Source organism: Octodon degus, unplaced genomic scaffold (genome assembly GCF_000260255.1).
Source record: "Octodon degus isolate 3935 unplaced genomic scaffold, OctDeg1.0 scaffold00055, whole genome shotgun sequence".
Classification (NCBI taxonomy): Eukaryota; Metazoa; Chordata; class Mammalia; order Rodentia; family Octodontidae; genus Octodon; species Octodon degus.
Genome location: NW_004524631.1, coordinates 11,433,983 through 11,454,589, shown reverse-complemented (window position 1 = coordinate 11,454,589; position 20,607 = coordinate 11,433,983). Strand labels below are relative to the sequence as shown.

Here is a 20,607-nt window from a genome sequence, read left to right as displayed (position 1 = left end):
TAGTTAACATCCACTAATAAATGTAGAGGCAGTGATGTAACTAGAAAATGATCATTTTGCAACTCTATTAGAAGAAATGGTTCAGACAAAAATCAAATAATTTTAGCATCATATCAGGAACACTACATTTTTTTCTTCTTAGTAAGAAAAATCAAACTCAGGACATTGTGCTTGCAAGTCAGGTGCTTGTGCTGCTGAGCTGTAGCCCTAGTGTGGGCACACTACATTGAGAAGGTCATTATCACCTTAATTCACTGGTCAACTTAGCATGACTGAAAGTACAAAATCAAACATTATGTACCTTCTTATTTAAAGCAATAGGAATTAGTGCCATATATAAAGTGTTCTAGCCAAAAATAACTAAACCTGAATGTAAACAAGGCTCAATCTAACTTCCGGTCTTCAAAATTATAGACAAATTAAACTCATGAATACTTTAGAATAATTGACCAAACTTCTTTCACAAAAAAATACATAAAAAGGATGAGGAAGCAAACCTATTTTTGATTAATAGATATGACACAAAACAACTAATTACAACAAGTGAGCCTATTTACATCTGGACCAAATTAAAGAATTATTTCAGACAAGCAAATTTGCTTTTGAACTGGGTATTAGATGATCTTAAGGAATTACTGTTAATTCTTTTTTTTTCCCTTGGGTAGGCATATAGCTTTAATTCTGGAGGAGACAAAGACAAAGAAACAATTAAACATGCATGGGTCAAATAATACCATCAACAGGATATTATGAATATAGCCAAAAATGATTTTCACCAAGTAGACAGCAATGACTTCCCATAAAAATGATAAAGATAGGGTCCAAAGGATCTCAGCATTTTACATACCATTGATTTGATATATAATGTTCTGAACAGCTATTGAGACTATAATTACAAACTTAAAAAGGTTATTACATTCCAGATCCTTCTACTAATGCTAATTCTGTTAGATGTGATAATGCATTGGGGTTATCAAAGGAAACATCTGCTTTAAGTTTGTTTAAGATACACACTGAAATACTTAGGGATAAAATGACATGACAAATAAAAATTTTAACAAAATATTTTAGCAAAAGAATGTAGATATTTTAAAGTATGGCAAAAAGTTGATGAAACTTGGGGATGGGACATGTGAGGTCACTGAATGCCTCTTTTAGTAGAGATACATTTAGAAATTCAAAAAGAATGTTTAAAAGGTATTTTTTAAAAAGTAGATATTAAACGTAGGGTTCTGATTTTGTAGCATGGAAAGTGTGAACTAAGGTAAAATATACACTTATTCAGAATTACTACAAAGAAACACTGTAGTTTTTCTTTAAAGTTAGGTATTTAATACAGAAAGTTGATGTTTTCTATAAAGAATATAATGTGGAATTGAAAAATGTAGTCTTGGGACAATTATGTAGGCATGGGTTATAGTGTGCATCTAAAAAAATCCTCCAAGGGACATGTATTGAATGCTTGATATATTCTCTCTCTCTCTCTCTCTCTCTCTCTCTCTCTCTCTCTCTCTCTCTCTCTCTCTCCTTCTCTCCCTCTCTCCCTCTCTCCCTCTCTCTCTTTGTGGAACTGGAAATTGAACTTAGGCCCTTGCACTTGCCAGGGAAGCACTTATTCTACTGAGCCATCTCCCTGGCCCTTAATGCTTGATTCTCAATGCAGAAATATTTAGAGGTGAAGCCTAAAGAGGTGATTAGATCATGAGGTTACTAATGTCATCAATGGGTTAATGCACTGACAGCTGAATGGGCCATTAAGAGGTAGAGTTTAGTTGGAGGAAGTAGGTCACTGGTGGATGTATCTTTGAAGGTCTCTCTCTTCCTCTCTAGCTCCCTTTCCCACCTCTCCCCAACCCTGCCATGATGATCTGACCCAACACAACTTTAAAGTAATGGAATTTGCATGACATGGACTAAAACCTCTGAAAACAGGAGCCAAAATAAACCTTTTTCTATTTTGTCAGAGAACTGAAAGTTGACTAATACAATATGTAGCTTGGTTGATATTCTTTGATGAAATTGTGATGAACTTTCAATAAGTGACCTAATACTTTTCCAAGAAAGTACTACCAATGAAAAACGTGTATCAGTGCATCAATTTTCATTAACATGTGAATAATCCTAAAATTTAAAGAACTACGTTGTTGACAATGGTTTTTAATATTCCTGTTTGTCTCTCACATGATGATGACTTTATGATTAGCTCAGGGGCTTAAGTGCCTGACTGGCAAGGGCAAGATCCCAAGTTCAATCCCCAGTAATACACACACACACACACACACACACACACACACACACACAGATTACAGCCAGTTGTCAGGAGCTGAGGGAGCCACACAAGGCAAATTTATAGGAGGATAGAAGTGCTTTTTGTGGTAATGGGTGGTGGACTAGGCCCATTCATTTGTCAAAATCCAACAAACCAAACTTTACTATATGCACAGTTTTTAGATCTCAGGGAGTCCCATGATGAATGCCACTTGAGACAAATGAATCTAACTGTATTACAAATATGCCACAACCTCAATGAATGGGGTGAGGGGAAAATAAGTTAACTTCAGTAACTTTTTTTGTGTTTTGAATGAATTCTGTAGGAGCCGGCACGATAGCTCAGTGGTCTAAAGCATTTGCTTAGGCAAGCTTAGCCAAAGCGCAGGGACCACAGTTTAATCCTGGGTACCACATGCTGCACCAGCCCTACTAGGGCTGAGCTGGCAAAAGAAAGAAAAGAATGTATATTGTAAGGCCACAGGCAAAAACATGTATAGTGCCAACTACACTCTAATTGATAAATATACTTCTCACAGAGGTGTAAGTTATTAGTTCTAAAATTACTTTGTATGTATGCTATGGCTGAACAAATATAGGTGAATAAATTATAGAAGATGGGATTCAAATTTCTCACTTTTAGAATAAGAAGTTACAAAAAAGCAGAGAAAAGAGATGAGAATCTATTATATTCAGACAAATACTTCCTACCTTTGCCTTTTGAAATATCCTATAACCAAGGGTGCCCCAGGAATAATGGACATACCTAGCACCCAGATACTTGTTTTAGCATGAAAAGAATCAGGACGCCTTGGAAAAATGATTGATATTATTTCTAGGACAAGGAAAATACAGGATGTACTTGGAACATCTTAGAGAGCCAAAAAGTAAGGGAATTGTTCAAAAACAAACAAACAAAAAAAAAGGGGACATGTCAGTGGGACAAAGAAGCCAACCAATCCCAAAGAGTTCCCAAATGCTTAAAATTAAAATAAATAGTATTGCATTATAACTCAAATAATAAAATACACACCTATGAGTCAATACTGGTAGAAATAAAAGACTAAATAAATAAATGGGGAAGAAAGGGCAAAACTTTTAAGAGAATTCCAAATAATATATGTGGACATTCCTTTCTGTAGGAGGTGGAGTTTAATTCAGAGCTTAATTCTCTTGTCCTTGATTGTGGGCTACTCTTAGTTACCTTACTTCCAAAAACCAGTACAGAGAAAAAAAAAACCCAGAGATTTTACAAAGGAAAAACCTGGTAGCTACCACCCCATTTTGATATCATGTGCCCCATAATGTGAGTTGAACAGAAGGGTACTTCACCTTTTTCCTAAATCTGTTATCTCTAGTATACCCAGAAAAAAACCAGCAGACCAACCCAAACTGAGGGACACTCTCAAAATAACTGACCAGAACTGTTCAAAAGTTTCAGGTTATAAAGAACAAGGAAATACTGAGGAATTATCACAGATGAAAAGATTAAGGAGACAGCAAAAAAAGTAATGTGAGATCTTAGATTAAATTCTTAGATTTTGAGCCAAAAAAAAGTGGATAAATAGGTAAAATTTTACTAAAGGCTATAGTTTGAGTTAATAGTATTTTTTTTTTACCAATGTAATATTTAAAAATCTTTTATTTATTTATTCGGTATAGGGTTCTGCTACGCAGCTCAGACTCATAGTGATCTTCCTGTCTCAACTTTCCTAGCTATGGGATTACAGGTGTGCATCACTACACCCAATTTCATGCCCGGGCCTGGCAAACACAGCATAGGGCTGGCATGGCATGGGGGATGGGGGGCATGTGGTAACAACGGGATTGAACCCGGGTCCTTGCGCTTGCCAGGAATGCATTTATACCACTGAGATATCTTCCCAGTCCGGAATCACTTTTTGAGGTGTGGGGTGGTAATCTTATATTAATTATACATAACACATATTTGTATATAGTTTTTTTTAGTGTCTCATTATGTTGGCTAGGCTAGTCTCAGATTTGCAATCCTTCCACTTCAGACTCTGGGGTAGCTGGGACTATAAGCATGCTTTACCACATCTGGCTGGAAATTTTTATTTTTAAAAGCACCCTAAGTTTGCAGACCAAAATTAGAGAAAAAGGAGGGCCGCAAGGAAAGCCAACATTTTGGCCCTAGCCTTCCAAGGTCAATTAAGACTCAGGACATATGAGAACTTGTACTGTAACGTCATGTAACTCAGGAGTGTCCCAAGTTTTCTGATCAAGGAGATTATGGGGCCAAAGAGGAAAGTGATCGATGATGTAGTGTGTGCCTCAGGAGAGTCACATGGAGAGAAAACATTCTCTCAGGCTTTCACAGAGAGCACATTGGCCAAGCAATGGCTGTGACTCATCCACATGGCTGACACTGAAAAGGTTCTACAATCTGAGGTACAGGATCTCAGGATAAATCCTGAGGGGATTTCACTGACCTTATCAGACCCAAAAGCTACAACTCTTCTTGCATAGGTCTTGCTTTATCTTGGTCTTAACCATCCAGCAGAAAAGTATAAAAATGAAGAATAAAAAGTAAAGCCATGGTGTTATGTTGAACTGTAGGGGACTCAGGTTAACAATTTCTGACACTGCCCGTCAAGCAGAAGACCCAATACTATTATGGACTACTGGACTCTTTTAGAATATTTTGCTGAGTTAACACACCTATAATATTCAAATAACGGAACTTAACAAAAACAGGGGATACAGATGAATGTCCATTTTGTATATGTGTGTTCAAAATGGTTAGGATATATAGTTACATTCTCTTAATGAATAGAGGGATTTGTTCTAATAGTGTTTGTAAATAGGATATCATGTCCGCATCTTGTACAGCATATAACCACTAGGAAGCATGTATGCAATGTGTTAATTATTAAAAGTGTCCTACCAATTTGATTTGAAGCTGTCTCATTGCTATTTGTCTCTCAATAAAATTATGGAAAAAAACCCCACCCCTAGCCAGGGATATAGCTCAGCAGCACAGTGACTGCAAGGCAAGAGCAAGCACAAGATCCTGAGTTTGATTTTTGGTACTAAAAATTAAAAGTAAAAATAAAACAATAAAAGCACCCTAGATAGATTTGAGGATTAGATTTTGAAATTTCTCAAAATGGAAAGCATTAAATGCTTTTTTAAGCAGTCAAATAGCTTTATGAAGTAAAAAATAATTGTGACTACTTTAACTGAAGAGGAAAATGTAGACACTTTGAGGTGGTAGCAAACTGTGATGTAAGTAAATTTTCAAAAGTGTAAGTCTACCCTTAAAATAGTGTTTCTCCACTAGGAGCAATTTTGCCCCCCAGGGGACATTTCACATTGTGTAAAAACAATTTCAGTTGCAATAACTAGAGCAACTGGCATCTAGGAGATAGAAGCCAGAAATGCTGCTAAGCATCTGATAAGGCAAAGGATAACAACCCATAATACATAATTATGTGGTCTAAAACATCAATAGTGTCAAGCTTGAGAAACTTTGTCTTTGGATGATCCATAGACACCTTAATTCCTGCTTGGCAGCCTACTTACTCTTCCCCATGAACCAATACATAACTGGGCAGTTTTTAAATTTTCTTCAAGTTTTTATCTTTATTATTTTTTAAAATGTATTTGGTACAGGGCAGCACTAGGCAACTCAGACTCATAGTGATCCTCCTGTTTTTAGCCTCCCCAGTGCTGGAATTACAGGTGTGAGCCACCATGCCCAGTCTTGGCCAGCTCAGTGCCCCTGTAGGCGGGGCTGGCATGGCATGTGGTGCTGGGGATCGAACCCCGGTCCCTGAGCTTGTGTAAGTAGGTGCTTAGTCTGCTGAGCTATCTCGCCAGCCCTCAAGGTTTTATTTTGAAAAAGTTCAAATACTATAGGAGAATTGAAAGAGCAGCATAAGTCTCCCTTGCCCTTAACCTCAACCTTTCAAGTCAAAATTTGGCCATATTTGTTTTATTGTATATTACATACCATGTGTATATACTTCCTGCTTTTTGTTTTGTTAACATGACACTCAGCATGCTTCTCCTATACAGCTACAATACTGTTATCGTACCTCAGGAAATAAAAATAATTCCATATCATTTTTATACTTCAGTTTATCTCACAAATGCCGTTTATAGCTTTGTAGCACAGCTCACCCCAATCCAAAATGGAGTCAAAGCTCACTTATTGCATTCACCTATTAGGTCTCTTCAGATTCTTTTAATCCAGAAGCGTTCCTGAATCTTTTCTGTTTTCCAATAGTGCCTGAAGAAATCTAGGTAGTTGTCTTACTGAATGTCTTTTATTTTGGATTTAGCTCATTGTTTCCTCCTGGTGTCATTTAGCACATTTCCTTTCCGTCTTATAAACTAGAATTTAAATTTTCACTTAATAAGGTTTTATTTATTTATTTATTTATTTATTTTGTACAGAGTCTCACTATGCAGCTCAGACTCATAGTGATCCTCCTGTCTCTGCCTCACCAATGCTGGAATTACAGGCGTGTGCCACCAGGCCTGGTTTCAGTGGCTGGAACAGTGCACCCAGGGTTCTGGAGTTCCATGGCTCTGGGGCCGGCACAGCATGTGGTACTAGGGATCTAACTTGGGACCTTGTGCTTGCCAGGTAGGTGCTTATGCTGCTGAGCTATATCTCTGGCCCCACAGGAGTGTTTTTTATTTCCTCTTCTCCTTTCTTTATCACCACTGAGGCATGGATTTCTGTTGTGAAATTATTACCTTCATTTTCTTTTTTCCCCTTATCTTTCTCTCCTCTCCTCATGTACTCCTGCTCCCTCCCTTTCTCCATCTGTCTGATTTTCTGTCTGTCTCTCTGTCTCTGTCTCTTGTCTCACTCTCTCTCACTGGGTAATGAACTCAGGGCCTTACACATGCTAAGCAAGTGTTCTACCACTGAGCTACACCTTTCAGCTTCCAACATTCTTTGTAATGGTAAAATTGTGCCCAAATTTGTCTGGTGGAAACTCCTTCAAGTTGGCCCTTGTGACTTTCTGACTTCATCAGTCTTTGGATACTTCCCTATGGCGCTCGCTTTCTCTGTCTGTCTGTCTGTCTGTCTGTCTGTCTGTCTGTCTGTCTGTCTGTCTTGAGACAGGGTTGCACTATGCAGTTCAGGCTAGACTTGAACCCACTTTGTAGCCCAGGCTGGCCTCAAACTCACAGCGATCCTCCTGCCTCATCTCTGGTTTTTAAGACCTACTTCTATGATGCTTATTTCTTGAAATTCCTATAAGCTCTGTTTTAGTTCTCGGTTTTACACTGATAGAACAAAATGCAGATACTTTTATTTCGGCTAGAGCACTGTTATACTACTTCAGTAACATCACACAAATAATAAATCACTAATTTAGTCCTACTCCTATGTTCATATCATTCCTAACCTTCACACTTTAGGATGTCCATTAAGTTTAAAGATTTCCTTTTTTTAAAATTAAAATTTAGCTTTGAGCAAACAAGTCCCCAACTCTGAGCAGATATACAGCACTCTGCCCTCTAGAGTCAGAATAGCATCAAAAAAGGGAAGTAGCACGCTACACCCCAGTTCCTATCTTGCAGAAACATATCCAATATCTTAAATGTATTAGTGATGCTCAATGGGGAAATTCTAATGAGTCTGTGAACTGAAAACATGATAAGTTAATCAATCATATTAAATACATAAAATAGTTTATCACTTTATCTTATTTCTTTCTCAGTATGGTCAAAGCATATCAAGTGCTTTGCAACTTCAGGCAGGTAGTATAAAAAGTTAACTCACTACAGTCAAAGCATGATAATAGCTAAAAATAACAAGCACATAGCATGTGACTATTAAACACTAATAACAAGAAAAGCACTAGTGCCTGATATGTAGTCAGTTCCTCCTACATGATGTGAAAATCTTGTATGTCTGAACAGTAATAGGAAAAACATATAACAAATGAGAAGACAAGGTAAGAAAAATGTTAAAGTAAAAATAAATCAAATCAGAATGTCAGGAAAACAACAAAGAAATATACCAATCATCCACAAGTTACCTTTACTCAGAAGGGGAAGGTAGTCAGGTGCTTTGTCCTGAAAAACCCTTTTTGCATCCTCAGCTTTCATGGACACTTCTTTTGTCTGAACTAGGGAAAAGCCTTTACCAACCATCTGCGAAAAATAAAATTTCATTTAGATTTTAAAATAAACATTTGAGATAAAAACAATGTTACCATATTTAAGCATTTTTCTGTAAAAAAATTAAACACAGCATGCTGTTTTTTTTTTTTTTGCTTTGTCATTAACTCTAAATCAAGGCATTTTCAATAACACATTCTCAAATATACAGGATCCTTGGTTCACGAACTCCATTCTCTCCATTTTTCTGATTGCAAGCCAAACGGAATGAGAGCCAAATCAAATTTCCCCATGAAGTTAACATTAATTCTAACCAACAAATTTGATTTGGTTCTCATTTAGCTCAGTTTACAACCAGAATCATGAAAAGAATCAAGTCTTACAACTTTGTAAGATTCCTTCTTACAGATAGGTGAGTCTGATTAAGAATTGGTAGTGTAGGGACAAAATGATGGATCAGTGAACATCAGCGACTCAATTTCTCTAGGTTAAAGTGTCTGGAGTCTAGAGGACAGTGGCTTGGAGAGGAACAGAAGTGACAAGAGACCCAGGGGACTGGCAGAGGAGAAAAATGTAGGAGTCAGTGATACAAAGGAGGTGGCCCATGCAGTAGAGGAGAAACAGAGGCACCACTGTGGAGCACAAGTTATAATAGCTAAATACTAGACGCTGTCTCTTCATCAGCAGAAGAGAATAAAGAAAATGTGGTATCTGTACATGATGGAATACTACTTGGCTATATAGAATTCCACATTTGAGACATTTTGTTGGAAAATATGAGGTTGAGTAAAAAAAAATCAGACACACAAGCTTATGAATGAGGCAAAGTACAAAGAAAATGATAAAGGATGGATAGAAGGGGACAAGTGGATGGATGTCTTACAACAGAAAAGTGGTCCAAGGGAACTCCAGGACTAGGGGTGAGGAAGAAAGGAAGAGAAAATGAGAGGAATAAAAATATGCCACATACAGGATCCTAATAACCCTTATTACTGTAAACACTACAAGTCATAAATGTGAGCTGTGACAATATTAACAAGTATGAAAAAGTGGACAGGGGAACTGGGGGAAGAGAGGGAGGGAGAAGAAAGAGAAAGGGGATTTTGTAGAAGAAACATTCTACTCTACAAAAATTGGATATTGGAGTACAATGCATAGAATAATCATTATGTATCAGAGTTATCTGGAAGTTATGAGTATTCTATTTAGATAAAGTGCAAAAAGGACAGATGTAGAAATACTTTTATAAATGAATTGTCTTAACAAATACTCCAACTTAATCTTTCAAAATAATAAAAGTTTAGCAAAATTAAAAGAAAAGAAAGAAACACATTACTGAGCTAAGAAACATGCTAGAGTGGCGGAGATAGCAGCGGACTAAATACCTGCTTAGGCAAGCACGGGGACCAGAATTTGATCCCTTGCACCACATGCCACACAAGCCCCACCCCCAGGGGCACTGAGCCAGCCACTGAGACCAGGCATAGTGGCACATGCCTGTACTCCCAGCACTAGGGAGGCTGAAAACAGCAGGATCACTACAAGTGTGAGCTGCATAGTGAGACCCTGTACCAAACACATAAAAAATGCTGTAATATGTACATGTAACCACTCCCTTAGGTATTTGTGAACTGCATGAATTGCAAACATGTACTAACAAAAATAAAACATCATTAAAAATTAGTACTGTAATGCCTGCTGTTAAGATTAAGAGTCAACTACAAAAAAAAAAAAATAAGAGTCAACTATTAAATGTTAATTATCCCTCAATTTAAAATATAATTAAAGTGGGTATGGTGATGTGTGCCTATAATCCCAGCACTCTGGGAGGCTGAGGCAGGAGGACTGTAAATTCCAGCCCAGCCTGGGAAATTTATTGACCTAGTGAGATCTAAAATAAAAAGTAGGGCTGGAGAGATAGCTCAGTAGAATAAGTGCTGGCCTGGCAAGCACAAGGTCCTAAGTTCAATCCCCAGTACCACAAAAAAATAAATAAAAATAATAAAATAAAATAAAAAGTAAAGAAAGTGCTAAGGATATAGCTCAGTGCAAAGGGACCATGTTCCATCCCCAATGCTGGAGAAAAACTGAAACTACCAGATGGAAGTTTTAGTTTGGTGATACTGACAATATTCAATATGAGAATGGTTAAATAAATTATGGTATTTACATGATGAAATACTATAGTTAACTACATTTATCATAGTTCATTTAACTATAACAAAAATATACAATGGGAAGAATCTTATGTAATATTGTTAATTTTAAAAGCCCATGGTACAAATTTGTACAATATAGCACAATACTAGATCAAATTTACAGAATATTTACTATATACCAGGATACTTTACATGTATAATACATTTAGCCCTCTCATGATATATATATATATATATATATATTCACTATATGGATGAGATTACAAAGGGATAAACTGGTTAAGACACTTGCCCAAGATTATTATACTATTAAGTAACAGCTATGATTTGAACCTAATTCATCTGATTACAGATTAAATAATTCAAAATACTATTCCTAAAGACTGTTTAAGGTATAATAAATTATGAATGATTAAAAAAATTATCTTTACTATTCCTTATTTCTATAGTTCACTCTAAGTATATATTAATTTAAAAAATAATTGTGAGAATAGTTTGACAATAATTTTTTAAGATGAAAAGTTACTGGAACCACAGACACTGCCAAAAACGTATGCACGAGGAAAAGAAACTTGTATAAATATTTTCATATTAAATTTATTGAGACATTATGAAATTAATATGTTACTTTGGCCTCTATAATTACAAGAAGAGCTCAAAAGTGCTGGCCATTAGCTTTCAGACATTTATAAGTACAGCAAACTGAAGTGTATATGCAGTTTTCGTGGACTCATATATATATATATATATATATATATATATATATTCATACTCTCACATTTGAAAAATTAAGAAGTAGAAGTGACTGTCCATTGCCACATAGGTACACATACTTTAATTTATGCCCCCAGTTTTCTTTGTCCTTCATTAAATAAATAATGTGTATTCTTTTTAAAATCCAGAGCCACAAAGAAGGAAACTCTGCTCATAATCAACTTCCTAAGAATTACCCAGTTGGCAATATTTTAGTATATGTAACTTTTCAGACCTATTTGTTTAAAAATAAGTTACATTTTTTAAAATAAAATTTTCCTTGCTTGTGAATATTTTTTAATTATTTTACTACAAAATCAGCTTTAGTAGTTGATGGTATTTTATCCTATGATCCTATTATTCCATATCATTTTATCGCATTGGTTCAAACATTAATTCTTTCAGAACTTTCACTCAATGCTATCTCTGAAAAAAGAAACATATCCTTAAGTTGCAGGAAATTACATGGCCATCACTGCCAGATGATGACTGTAAAGTTACTTAAAAGACCAGAGATAACCCTACTTCCATTGCTAACTTTCTACACTGCTTCTCAACTATTATTCTGTAGTCAAATGCACAAATTGACAAAATTTGGATTAATTAAAAATACTATTATCTAAAAAATGAGCTATGAATTATATTTTAATATATTCATGAAAATATTGAAGACTTCTTCCCATAAAAATTCTTCTGTTTCTAAAGATTTCAAAATAGCTTAATTCAAACTACTTTATCTTGTGTGTATATGTAAAGCTTGTAAGAGCAAGCAAGAATCTGACCTTTACGTGAGAAAGCCAAAACGAAATAACTTTTCTTGACTCTGTATGGAATGTGTTTTCTGCAGCTTTCCAGGCTTCTTATGCTTTCAAATTTTATATGAGAAAACACTGATATGTTTATTTATAAATACAATGTGAAACGAAATTCTGTGGCAATTCTGGGACTTAACAGAGCTAATGTATACAATCACATTTCTAGTCTAAACTATCCTAGGATGCTTGTATTCATGATATGAGAAAGACACAAGTTTTTCTTTTCCAACTAAGAATTAACTAGTTTCTACAAATATTTCCCTGGGAAGTAAGCTCTCTTAACACAGTATGCAAATCTTTTGTCTTTCAGCATGTCTGTATATTCTTTTCACATGTATTTGGCACTTTCTTTTTCTTTCTTAGTTTTCCTCTTTTAATTCCTTGTTTCTGTGCTTTTAGAATTAGACAACTCTTATCAAAGAGCTCCCTAGGTTGGAGAGCACTTGCATCCACATGCTGTCATTTACACTTTTGCTCCACCTGGCATGCATCAGTTTTCCTTCACCACTGAGGCAGTGTAACAGCCTGACATTTAATGGTTAAGCCTGTAGTCTACAGAATCAGACTACCTATGTATGAGTCATAGCTCTGCTGTTTACTGGCTAGCTGAGTGACCTTTGGCTAATTACCCTCTCTGTGATTCATTCTCCTTATCTTAAAAGAGGAATAATAGAATCTATTTCATAGGGTTGTTTTGAACATTTAGTTAATTCATTTAAATCCCTTACAATTTTTCTTGCATAAACACTATGTAAAGCACTAGCCATTATTACTAGCATTGTGAAATTTTTGCTTTTATACTCCAGAAAGTCATCTAAAGAACATCACTCTTCTTGGTTAGACTCCTTCTGAGAGCACAGGACACTGCCATTGCACAATCAGATACCACAGGTTTTAAGGCTAAGACATCTGATGACTCAAAGAAATACTGTTTGCTTTGATGGCTTTTCTCTTTACCATGTTAAATATTCTTTACGACCACTTTTGATTACCTACCAGAGTTTAACCTGAAAATTTAATTCTCTTAAGACTAAATACAGCTTCTTAAAATTAATCACCATATAATACAATGATTGTATATACCTCTCCAATGTTGGATTAACATATGATTAGATGGTTAGAAGAGCCAGAGCATATTTTTTTGTATCAGATTCATAACCTGCTTTTATCAGATTGGCATAATCATAAAAGAAAATATTTGGGGCCGGGGAGATGGTTCAGTAGAATAAGCACTTGCCAGGCAAGCAAAAGGGCCTGAGTTCAATCTCCGGTTCCGCCAAAAAAAAAAAAAAAAAAAAAAAAAAAAAAAAAAAAAAAAAAGAAAGAAAGAAAGAAAGAAAGAAAGAAAGAAAATTATATTATATTTTGGCTTATATTGTTTTGAAAACTGTATCTCAGATATACTTTGCACATTTCACACATGAGTTTTCTACATTATAGAATATATAGCTATAGGGAGGTAGTCATGTTTTAGGTTTTTTTTCCCAAAATTATTCCTCTTGATATGTTTCAACTTTTTAAATAATCTCTTCAGAAAGACACTTGGGTTTTCCATTCACTTCTCCATTTCTGGAAGTTTGATTTTTAAGTTCAAACATGTTCCTTCTGAAGAAATGATGAATGGATAATCAATACATTCTACTGTGCCTCCCTAATAGAGCACCTACTGACAAAGCAACTGCTGCTTCTGGAGTCCCTCTGACCCCAGTTATTTTTCAGGTGAAGTTGACACTCAGAAAATTCTACTATTGAGCTCACCAGGAGCTGCTGCTCATAAGCCTATTATAACCTTTGCCATCCTGGGAATGGCATCCTGACTTCCAGCTCACATTTCCATAACCACCGCTCTATGGCAATAGGGCAGTAGAAAATCAGAAACATAGCATAGACTATCTTTGAGTCACAAGATGGTCCAAAATGTGTATTTCTCAATGACTTTTCTACCCCCTAGCTAATTAAAATGCTGAAGACATTTCTCTAGCAAACAATTATTAAAAATAACACTTTAGGGCTGGGGAGATAGCTCAGTAGAATAAGTGCTTGTCTGGCAAGCACAAGGACCTGAGTTCAATCCCCGGTTCTGCCAAAAAAATAATAACTCTTTACTATATGATACAACTTTTGTGAGCATCTGTGAAAAGCACTTCTTAGAAAAAATGGAAACTGTCTGAGGGCTCAGAATTTTGTCTATGCATCTCTATATCCAGCACATGCTGTAGTTCATTATTTTGATTGACTGATTGATTGCAGTACCAAGGATTGAAGCTAGGGCCTTCACATTGGCCTAAATACCCAGTGCTTTTTATTTTTCTTTTAAATTTTGAGACAGGGCCTCATGAAATTGCTAAGTTGCCCAGGCTGCTCTTGAACTTGTGATCATCCTGCCTGGGTTTACATGGGTGGAACACATGTTACATAGTCTGTAGTCTATTGTTTGTAAGTTCTGATCAATTACAAGTTGCATTTAAAATAAGCAAAAATATGAAAAGCAAATGTGTATTGTATAATACATGAAATATGAGACTGGGGAGATAGCTCAGCAGCATAAGCACCTGCTTGGAAAGCACAAGGTCTTGAGTTTAATCCCTGGTACCAAAACACAAATAAATAAACAAAATAAAGAGCCAGAAATACATGAAATATGGTAACAATAACTTGTACATAATTAGTGCTTAATAATTTCTTACTGAATTGAAATCAGCCTGTCTATCTATATTTTTTGGTTTTTTGAGACAGGGTCTTTCTGTATAGTTCTGGGTGGCCTTGAACCAGCCTGGCCTTGAACTCACAGCAATGCTCCTGTCTCAGCCTCCTGAGTGTTCAGATTATAGGTATATATTACCATGCCTGGTCCAGAATTATATTTTTTTAAAAGTTGCCTTGTGAAAATATTTTGAGGCCCAGCTAACCTACTTACAGACTTTTTGTGCAGGCGCAAACCCACATTCATGGGGAGCGGGGAGAGATGACATAGATGGAGATGAAAGTACAATTTCACATAGTATTTCTAATAGTCAATTTTAAAATAATAGAAGTTATCTAGAGTAGGATATTTCTATCCAGGGATAAATCTATTTCTTTTCTTTTCTTACCTCATCAATTAGTTTCCTGGCATTTGCAATAGTATAATCACCAGCAAATAATATCACTAAGCATGATTCATCACTGTCTTTCCGTCTCTGACCGCGGGATACAGGAACAATGCTTCTGTTGGCTTCTGTGGACACCCGGACAGCTCTGAGCTCTTCTGTAGTAGGAATAGGAACATAGTCCTGGACCACCGTGTTTTCTGGAAGGAGACTCCAGTTGACCTCTCCCGACACAGGCGTAAAGTCATGCACGTTACTCCATGTATTATTGAAGATACTTAGCCCTGCATCTTTGAACTGGAAAGCTAATTCAGGGTAGTACCACTGAAAACAGCCAAATTTGATATTTGTAGATGATTCAATAATGGGTTGAGTGGGACAGCACAAAAAAATTTCCAGCTTTCTACAATCCCGAACACGAAACTGTTGGCAGGCTAACGTGCACTTGCAATCTCTGCAATTCCGGAAAAATACACTGCCTTTCACGGGTCCCAGAAAAATTATGCAGTTAGTACAGTCATCAATAGTAACTGCAGCAGTGTGGTCAAAAATATAGATGTTACAGTTTTCACAATCCTGAATGAAAAACTGCTGTCCTGCCACTTTGCCAGGTAGGCGACCTACTGTTTCATCTTTCAGCCCGTTGAACATGTAATCTTTTATATCAACCTGCAAGGACAAAGCACATACTTTGAGTATTATAAATATTATTCAACAAAATCAATTAAGTGCCTACTGAATGTCAGGTACAGTTCTTAGAGCTAAATAAATTCCTAATCTTTGCAACACAGTAAGAAAATAAACAGGACATTTTTTTTCTCCCAGTAGATAAAAGACATCAAGTCATGAAATTTTACTGTTTCCTTCCTTATATATTCTAAACAGCTGGGGAAATAGTTCAGTGGCATAGGCACCCACCTGGCAAACATAGGGTCCTGAGTTCAATCCCCAGTACCAGAAACAAACAAACAAACAAACAAACACCTACCCATATCCATTGCCGGGGAGATAGCTCAGTAGAATAAGCACTTGCCTAGCAAGCACAAGGTCCTGAGTTCAATCCCCGGTTCCAAGAAAAAAAAAACACCTAGATATTCTAAACAGTAGCTCATATAATCTATAAATAGTATACTTTGAATCTAACACATTGATCTCTTAACTGAGCTTTGAAAATGCAGTCACTGGGGTTGGGGGTGTAGCTGAATGGTAGACTATTTAGCATTCATGAAGCCCTTGTTTAGATCTATCTAGTCACTAAAAGGCCACTGTGATTTCTTTCCAATGAAGTTTTAATCTTCTTGATACTATACTATAATACCTTCCTTCTAAAATATATTATACACTATTTATTGTCTGCCTCCCCTCTGCACTTAAGACATAAGCTACATGAGGAAAGGGATGGTCTATTTAGTGCACCCTTGTCTCCAGCACCTACAACAGTGTCTGCTATTACAGAGACATTCCACACATACTTGTTGAATCCATCTTAATTACTTAGTCTTGACTACCTCAAAGTATAACCTGGGGTAGATGGTCTATATCAGTGGTGATGAACCTTTTAGAGTTGTTAATGATAATGGCCTGGTGTGGCATTTGTGCCATATGTTTACCACCACAGGTCTATGAGTTATTATGTGAATAGTGACTAAGTTTGATAATCATTTACTCTATTAAGGGGAATTTGAGGCTGCTCAAGCCATACCCCTTTCTTTCTTCACCCTATCATCAAAGAAGTGGGACTCTGATATTGATCAAGAATAAGACAGTAGGGCTGGGGGTATAGCTCAGTAATAAAGCACTTCCCTAACATGCATGAGGCCCTGAGATACATCCCCAGTAGTACAAGAAAAAAAAGAATAAAATGTTATTGTCGGGGTCACTAAGTTGGCCATCCTCTGAGTAGGAAAATAAAAGATATGTAAACTATATACAAAGCCTGGTAGAAGCATTTCTTTCAGTGTCTTGCCAGGTCTTTTTATATTTCCTTCTCCTGAATGCCTGCAGTCAAAGGAGTCTGAGGCTGCTTTTCATTTCAAAAAGCTAGTAGAAAAAAAAAAGTTGAAGGGGATGAGGATGTAGTCATGGAACAGGCTCACTGGAGTCCTGAGCTAATCCAGGCCTCAAAGTAAGAAGAAGAAACATAAAAGAGTGGTTTAAGTATCTTCTGCTTTAGACCTTAGAGAAGATAAAAACATGATCTGGTCATTTTCTGCTGGTCTTCTTGGCACCAGTCCACTTCCCACAGTGGGGTTAGTAAGATAAAAAATTCCACAAAATAGGTGGAGCGAAAAGTTAAAAGAGTTGACCTATCTCTACCAAGGTCTCAAGCTCAGTGGGGAAGAGGAATCCTCATGTCTCAGTAGTGGTTTATTTTATTGTACTAGAAACTTCTTTTCATGTTTTTGTAAAATTTTGTGTGTATTTTACTGGGGAGTTAGTTTGGTGTTAATGATTTGGGCCAAATGATCTCTGCCTAAGACATAGATAAATTTGCACACCTATAAGCAAACTTACATGAGAATTAAGTAGGTGAAAATATTTGGATAAAAATAAAACAACACTTGTTACTTGTAAGGATTTACCTAGTATTTTCTGCATGACAAATGATGTATGTTATAGTATATACTGGTAAATTTCATGTATATAAATTGTTACTTGGAATTAAGACTTACTGCAAAGATAAAAAATACATTCTTTTATTTTTATTTATTTATTTATTTTTGTGGTACTGGGGATTGAACTCAGGACCCTGTGCTTGCCAGTCAAGCGCTTATTGTACTGAGCTATCTCCCCAGGCCCAATATATTCTTTTAAATCACTGAGCTGTTTTCTTATAAAATGGCTAAGGCTGTTTTATGGACTGACTATTTATGTCTCTTCAAAATTCCTATGTTGAAGCCCAAACTTCCAAGGAGATGGTATTTGGAGGTGGAGGGCCTTTGGGAGGTAATTAGGTTTACATGGAGTCATGAGAGGTCCTGCTATTTAACCCACTCACTCTGGGTCAAATTTTATTATGGCAGCCCATCTTAGTCAGCTCCAGCTGCAAAAAGTTTCTGCCCTTTGTCCCAGGCCTGTCCTCTGTGTTGGGAGGGGAAGGAAGAGAAGGATGAGAATGAATACACATTCTGATTCTCACACAGGGAGTGTTCTAGCTCCCTGGTGAATCTTCTTAAAAGGATATTAATCTTATGGATCAGAGCTCCACTCTTATGGCCTCATTTAACCTTAATTACTTTCTTACAGCCTTGACCTCCAAGTACAAATATAGCCACACTGAGGCGTTAAGCCTTCAACATGCGAATTTGACATTCAGCTCCTAACAGCTACCAATGCTGAGGAGTTAAATGTAATTTACTATTCTTATAAGTACTTTCTCTGGGCATTCCAGCTTTCTTAGCTCATGGGGAGACATTAATCCTATAGCTATACAGTACTGGAGTATAACATTGTTTAGATTGTCAACACAATTTTCAGGGGGAAAACTGAGGATATAATATATGTTGCTGTGCTTTCTCAACAATTCCTGAAAACTCCTCAAAACAAAAGGTAATAGTAACATGAAGCTGAGACTCATGATAATTTTCTACAAGTTACTAGTCCTCAAAGTGCCTAAAATCATAAGCACAGATAACTGCGTGTGCTGATGTATACCTGTGATCTCAGGACTCTGAGAGGCTAAGGAAGGAGGACTGTAAATTTAAGTCCATCTTGAGTAAATTAGTGATTTAGCAAGACCTTGTATTATGTAAAGTAAAAAAAAAGGGATGGGAGGAGTACTTCAGTGTAAAGGCCTGGGTTCAATTCCACATACTCCCTCCACACATCCAAACATAGAAAAGGTCATGCTTTATATTACTCTCTTACAAGAGCCATTAAGAAGTGAATTTACAGCTAGGCATGGCGGCACATGCCTGTAATCCAAGCACTTGGGAGGCTGAAGCAGGAGAATCACTGAGTTCAAGGCCAGCCTGGACTACAAAGTGAGTTCAAAGCCAACTTGAACTGCATAGTGAAACCCTGTCTCAAAATGATGAAAAAAATGAATTTATGTGGAGTAGAGTGCTATACACATATAATCCCAGAAACTCAAGAGGCGGAAGCAATAGGATCACAAGTCTGAGTCTAGGCAAATTTAGTGAGACACTGCATCAGAATAAAAAAGGGCCCAAGGATTGCAAAAAAGGGGGGTTCAGGTGGTTTCTTACTGTAATCCTTAAAAGGTAATGGTTAAAAAAATCAAAACTTTCAGAGGTTGGAACTAATCTGATATCAACTGAATGTCCTACAGCTACTAAGTTAAGCATCTTCCCCAAAAGAAAACAAAAGTGAGTATCTTATTCATTTACTGAGCAATGATACAAAATTCTCATTACCATGTGTGTTCACAGTTAAATTTTGATAATAATGAGAGATAAAATAATGGAGTTTTTTCATTTTAATGGATACTTAGCCCTCAAAAAATATTTTAAAAAAGAAATTGGTTAGAAAAAAAATCACACAGCTTTTGCTAATCTCTCTTGGGGCCTCTGGCCCTGGAGACCCAGCTGTCATGCTGTGAGGAATCCCAGGCCACATGGAGAGCACCTGGTCCTCGGCCTCAGCTGAGTTCTCAGCTGAAAGCCAGCATCAACCTGCCAGCCAGCTATGTGGCAAGGCCATCATCAATGTACATATTTCAGCCCCTTGTCAAGCTGCCACAGTTAATGGCACATTGAGCACAGCAACCCTGCTTTGTCCTTACATAAGTTGCAGACTTGTCAACATAATAAATTCTTGCCATTTTTTCAAGCTATTAAGTTTTGGGGTGGTTTGGTACACAGTAATGGCTAAACTAGAAGACTTTGTATACGTAAAAGAAGGTTAAAACAACATCTCGCCTATTCAGTGCAGATATTACTTTTCAGGCAGTACCCACACCCACCTAACCTCTAAATGTTCTAACACAGGGATTGATTTCTCACAAAGCCACCTTTTCTACTGATGAACAGTTCTATAAATTATGTTAAGTTATATCCTTGTCAATGGCCATTATGTTCTAGCCTCTCTTGTTCAGGACAGGCCTTACCTTATTACACAGTGGCAAAACTTTTAGTACTGTCCTATTGTATAGGCAAGGAAACCAAAATGTACAAATTGGTTGCTTTACCCAAAGTTACACAACAGACACTTGAACTTCTGGCATAAAATTTTTTTAGTGTATTTGGTTGTTATAGGGTCTCACTACACAGCTTGGACTCATGGTGAGTCTCCTGCTTTCAGCCTCCCCAGTGCTGAGATCACAGAGGTATGCCACTATGGGGTATGCAGACTCTGGCCAGCTAAGCCTGCCCTAGGACAGGGCTAGCATGTAGTGCTGGGGATCGAACCACAGTCCCTGCACTTGCCTAAGCAAGCACTTCAGTCTGCTGAGCT

The 20,607-nt window shown here is 36.8% G+C and overlaps 1 protein-coding gene across 1 annotated transcript in view; it reads right to left on the bottom strand.

Moving 5' to 3' along the window:
* The window catches only part of Rp2 (RP2, ARL3 GTPase activating protein), a 35,824-nt gene that overhangs the window by 10,202 nt on the left and 5,015 nt on the right, over nucleotides 1-20,607 (bottom strand). Inside the window, exons 2-3 of the mRNA XM_004633489.2 lie at nucleotides 15,196-15,861; nucleotides 8,295-8,409 (exon numbers count right to left, since the gene is read on the bottom strand). Of these exons, the coding sequence (XP_004633546.1) occupies nucleotides 8,295-8,409; nucleotides 15,196-15,861 (781 nt within the window). The remainder of the gene's footprint in view (nucleotides 1-8,294; nucleotides 8,410-15,195; nucleotides 15,862-20,607) is intronic.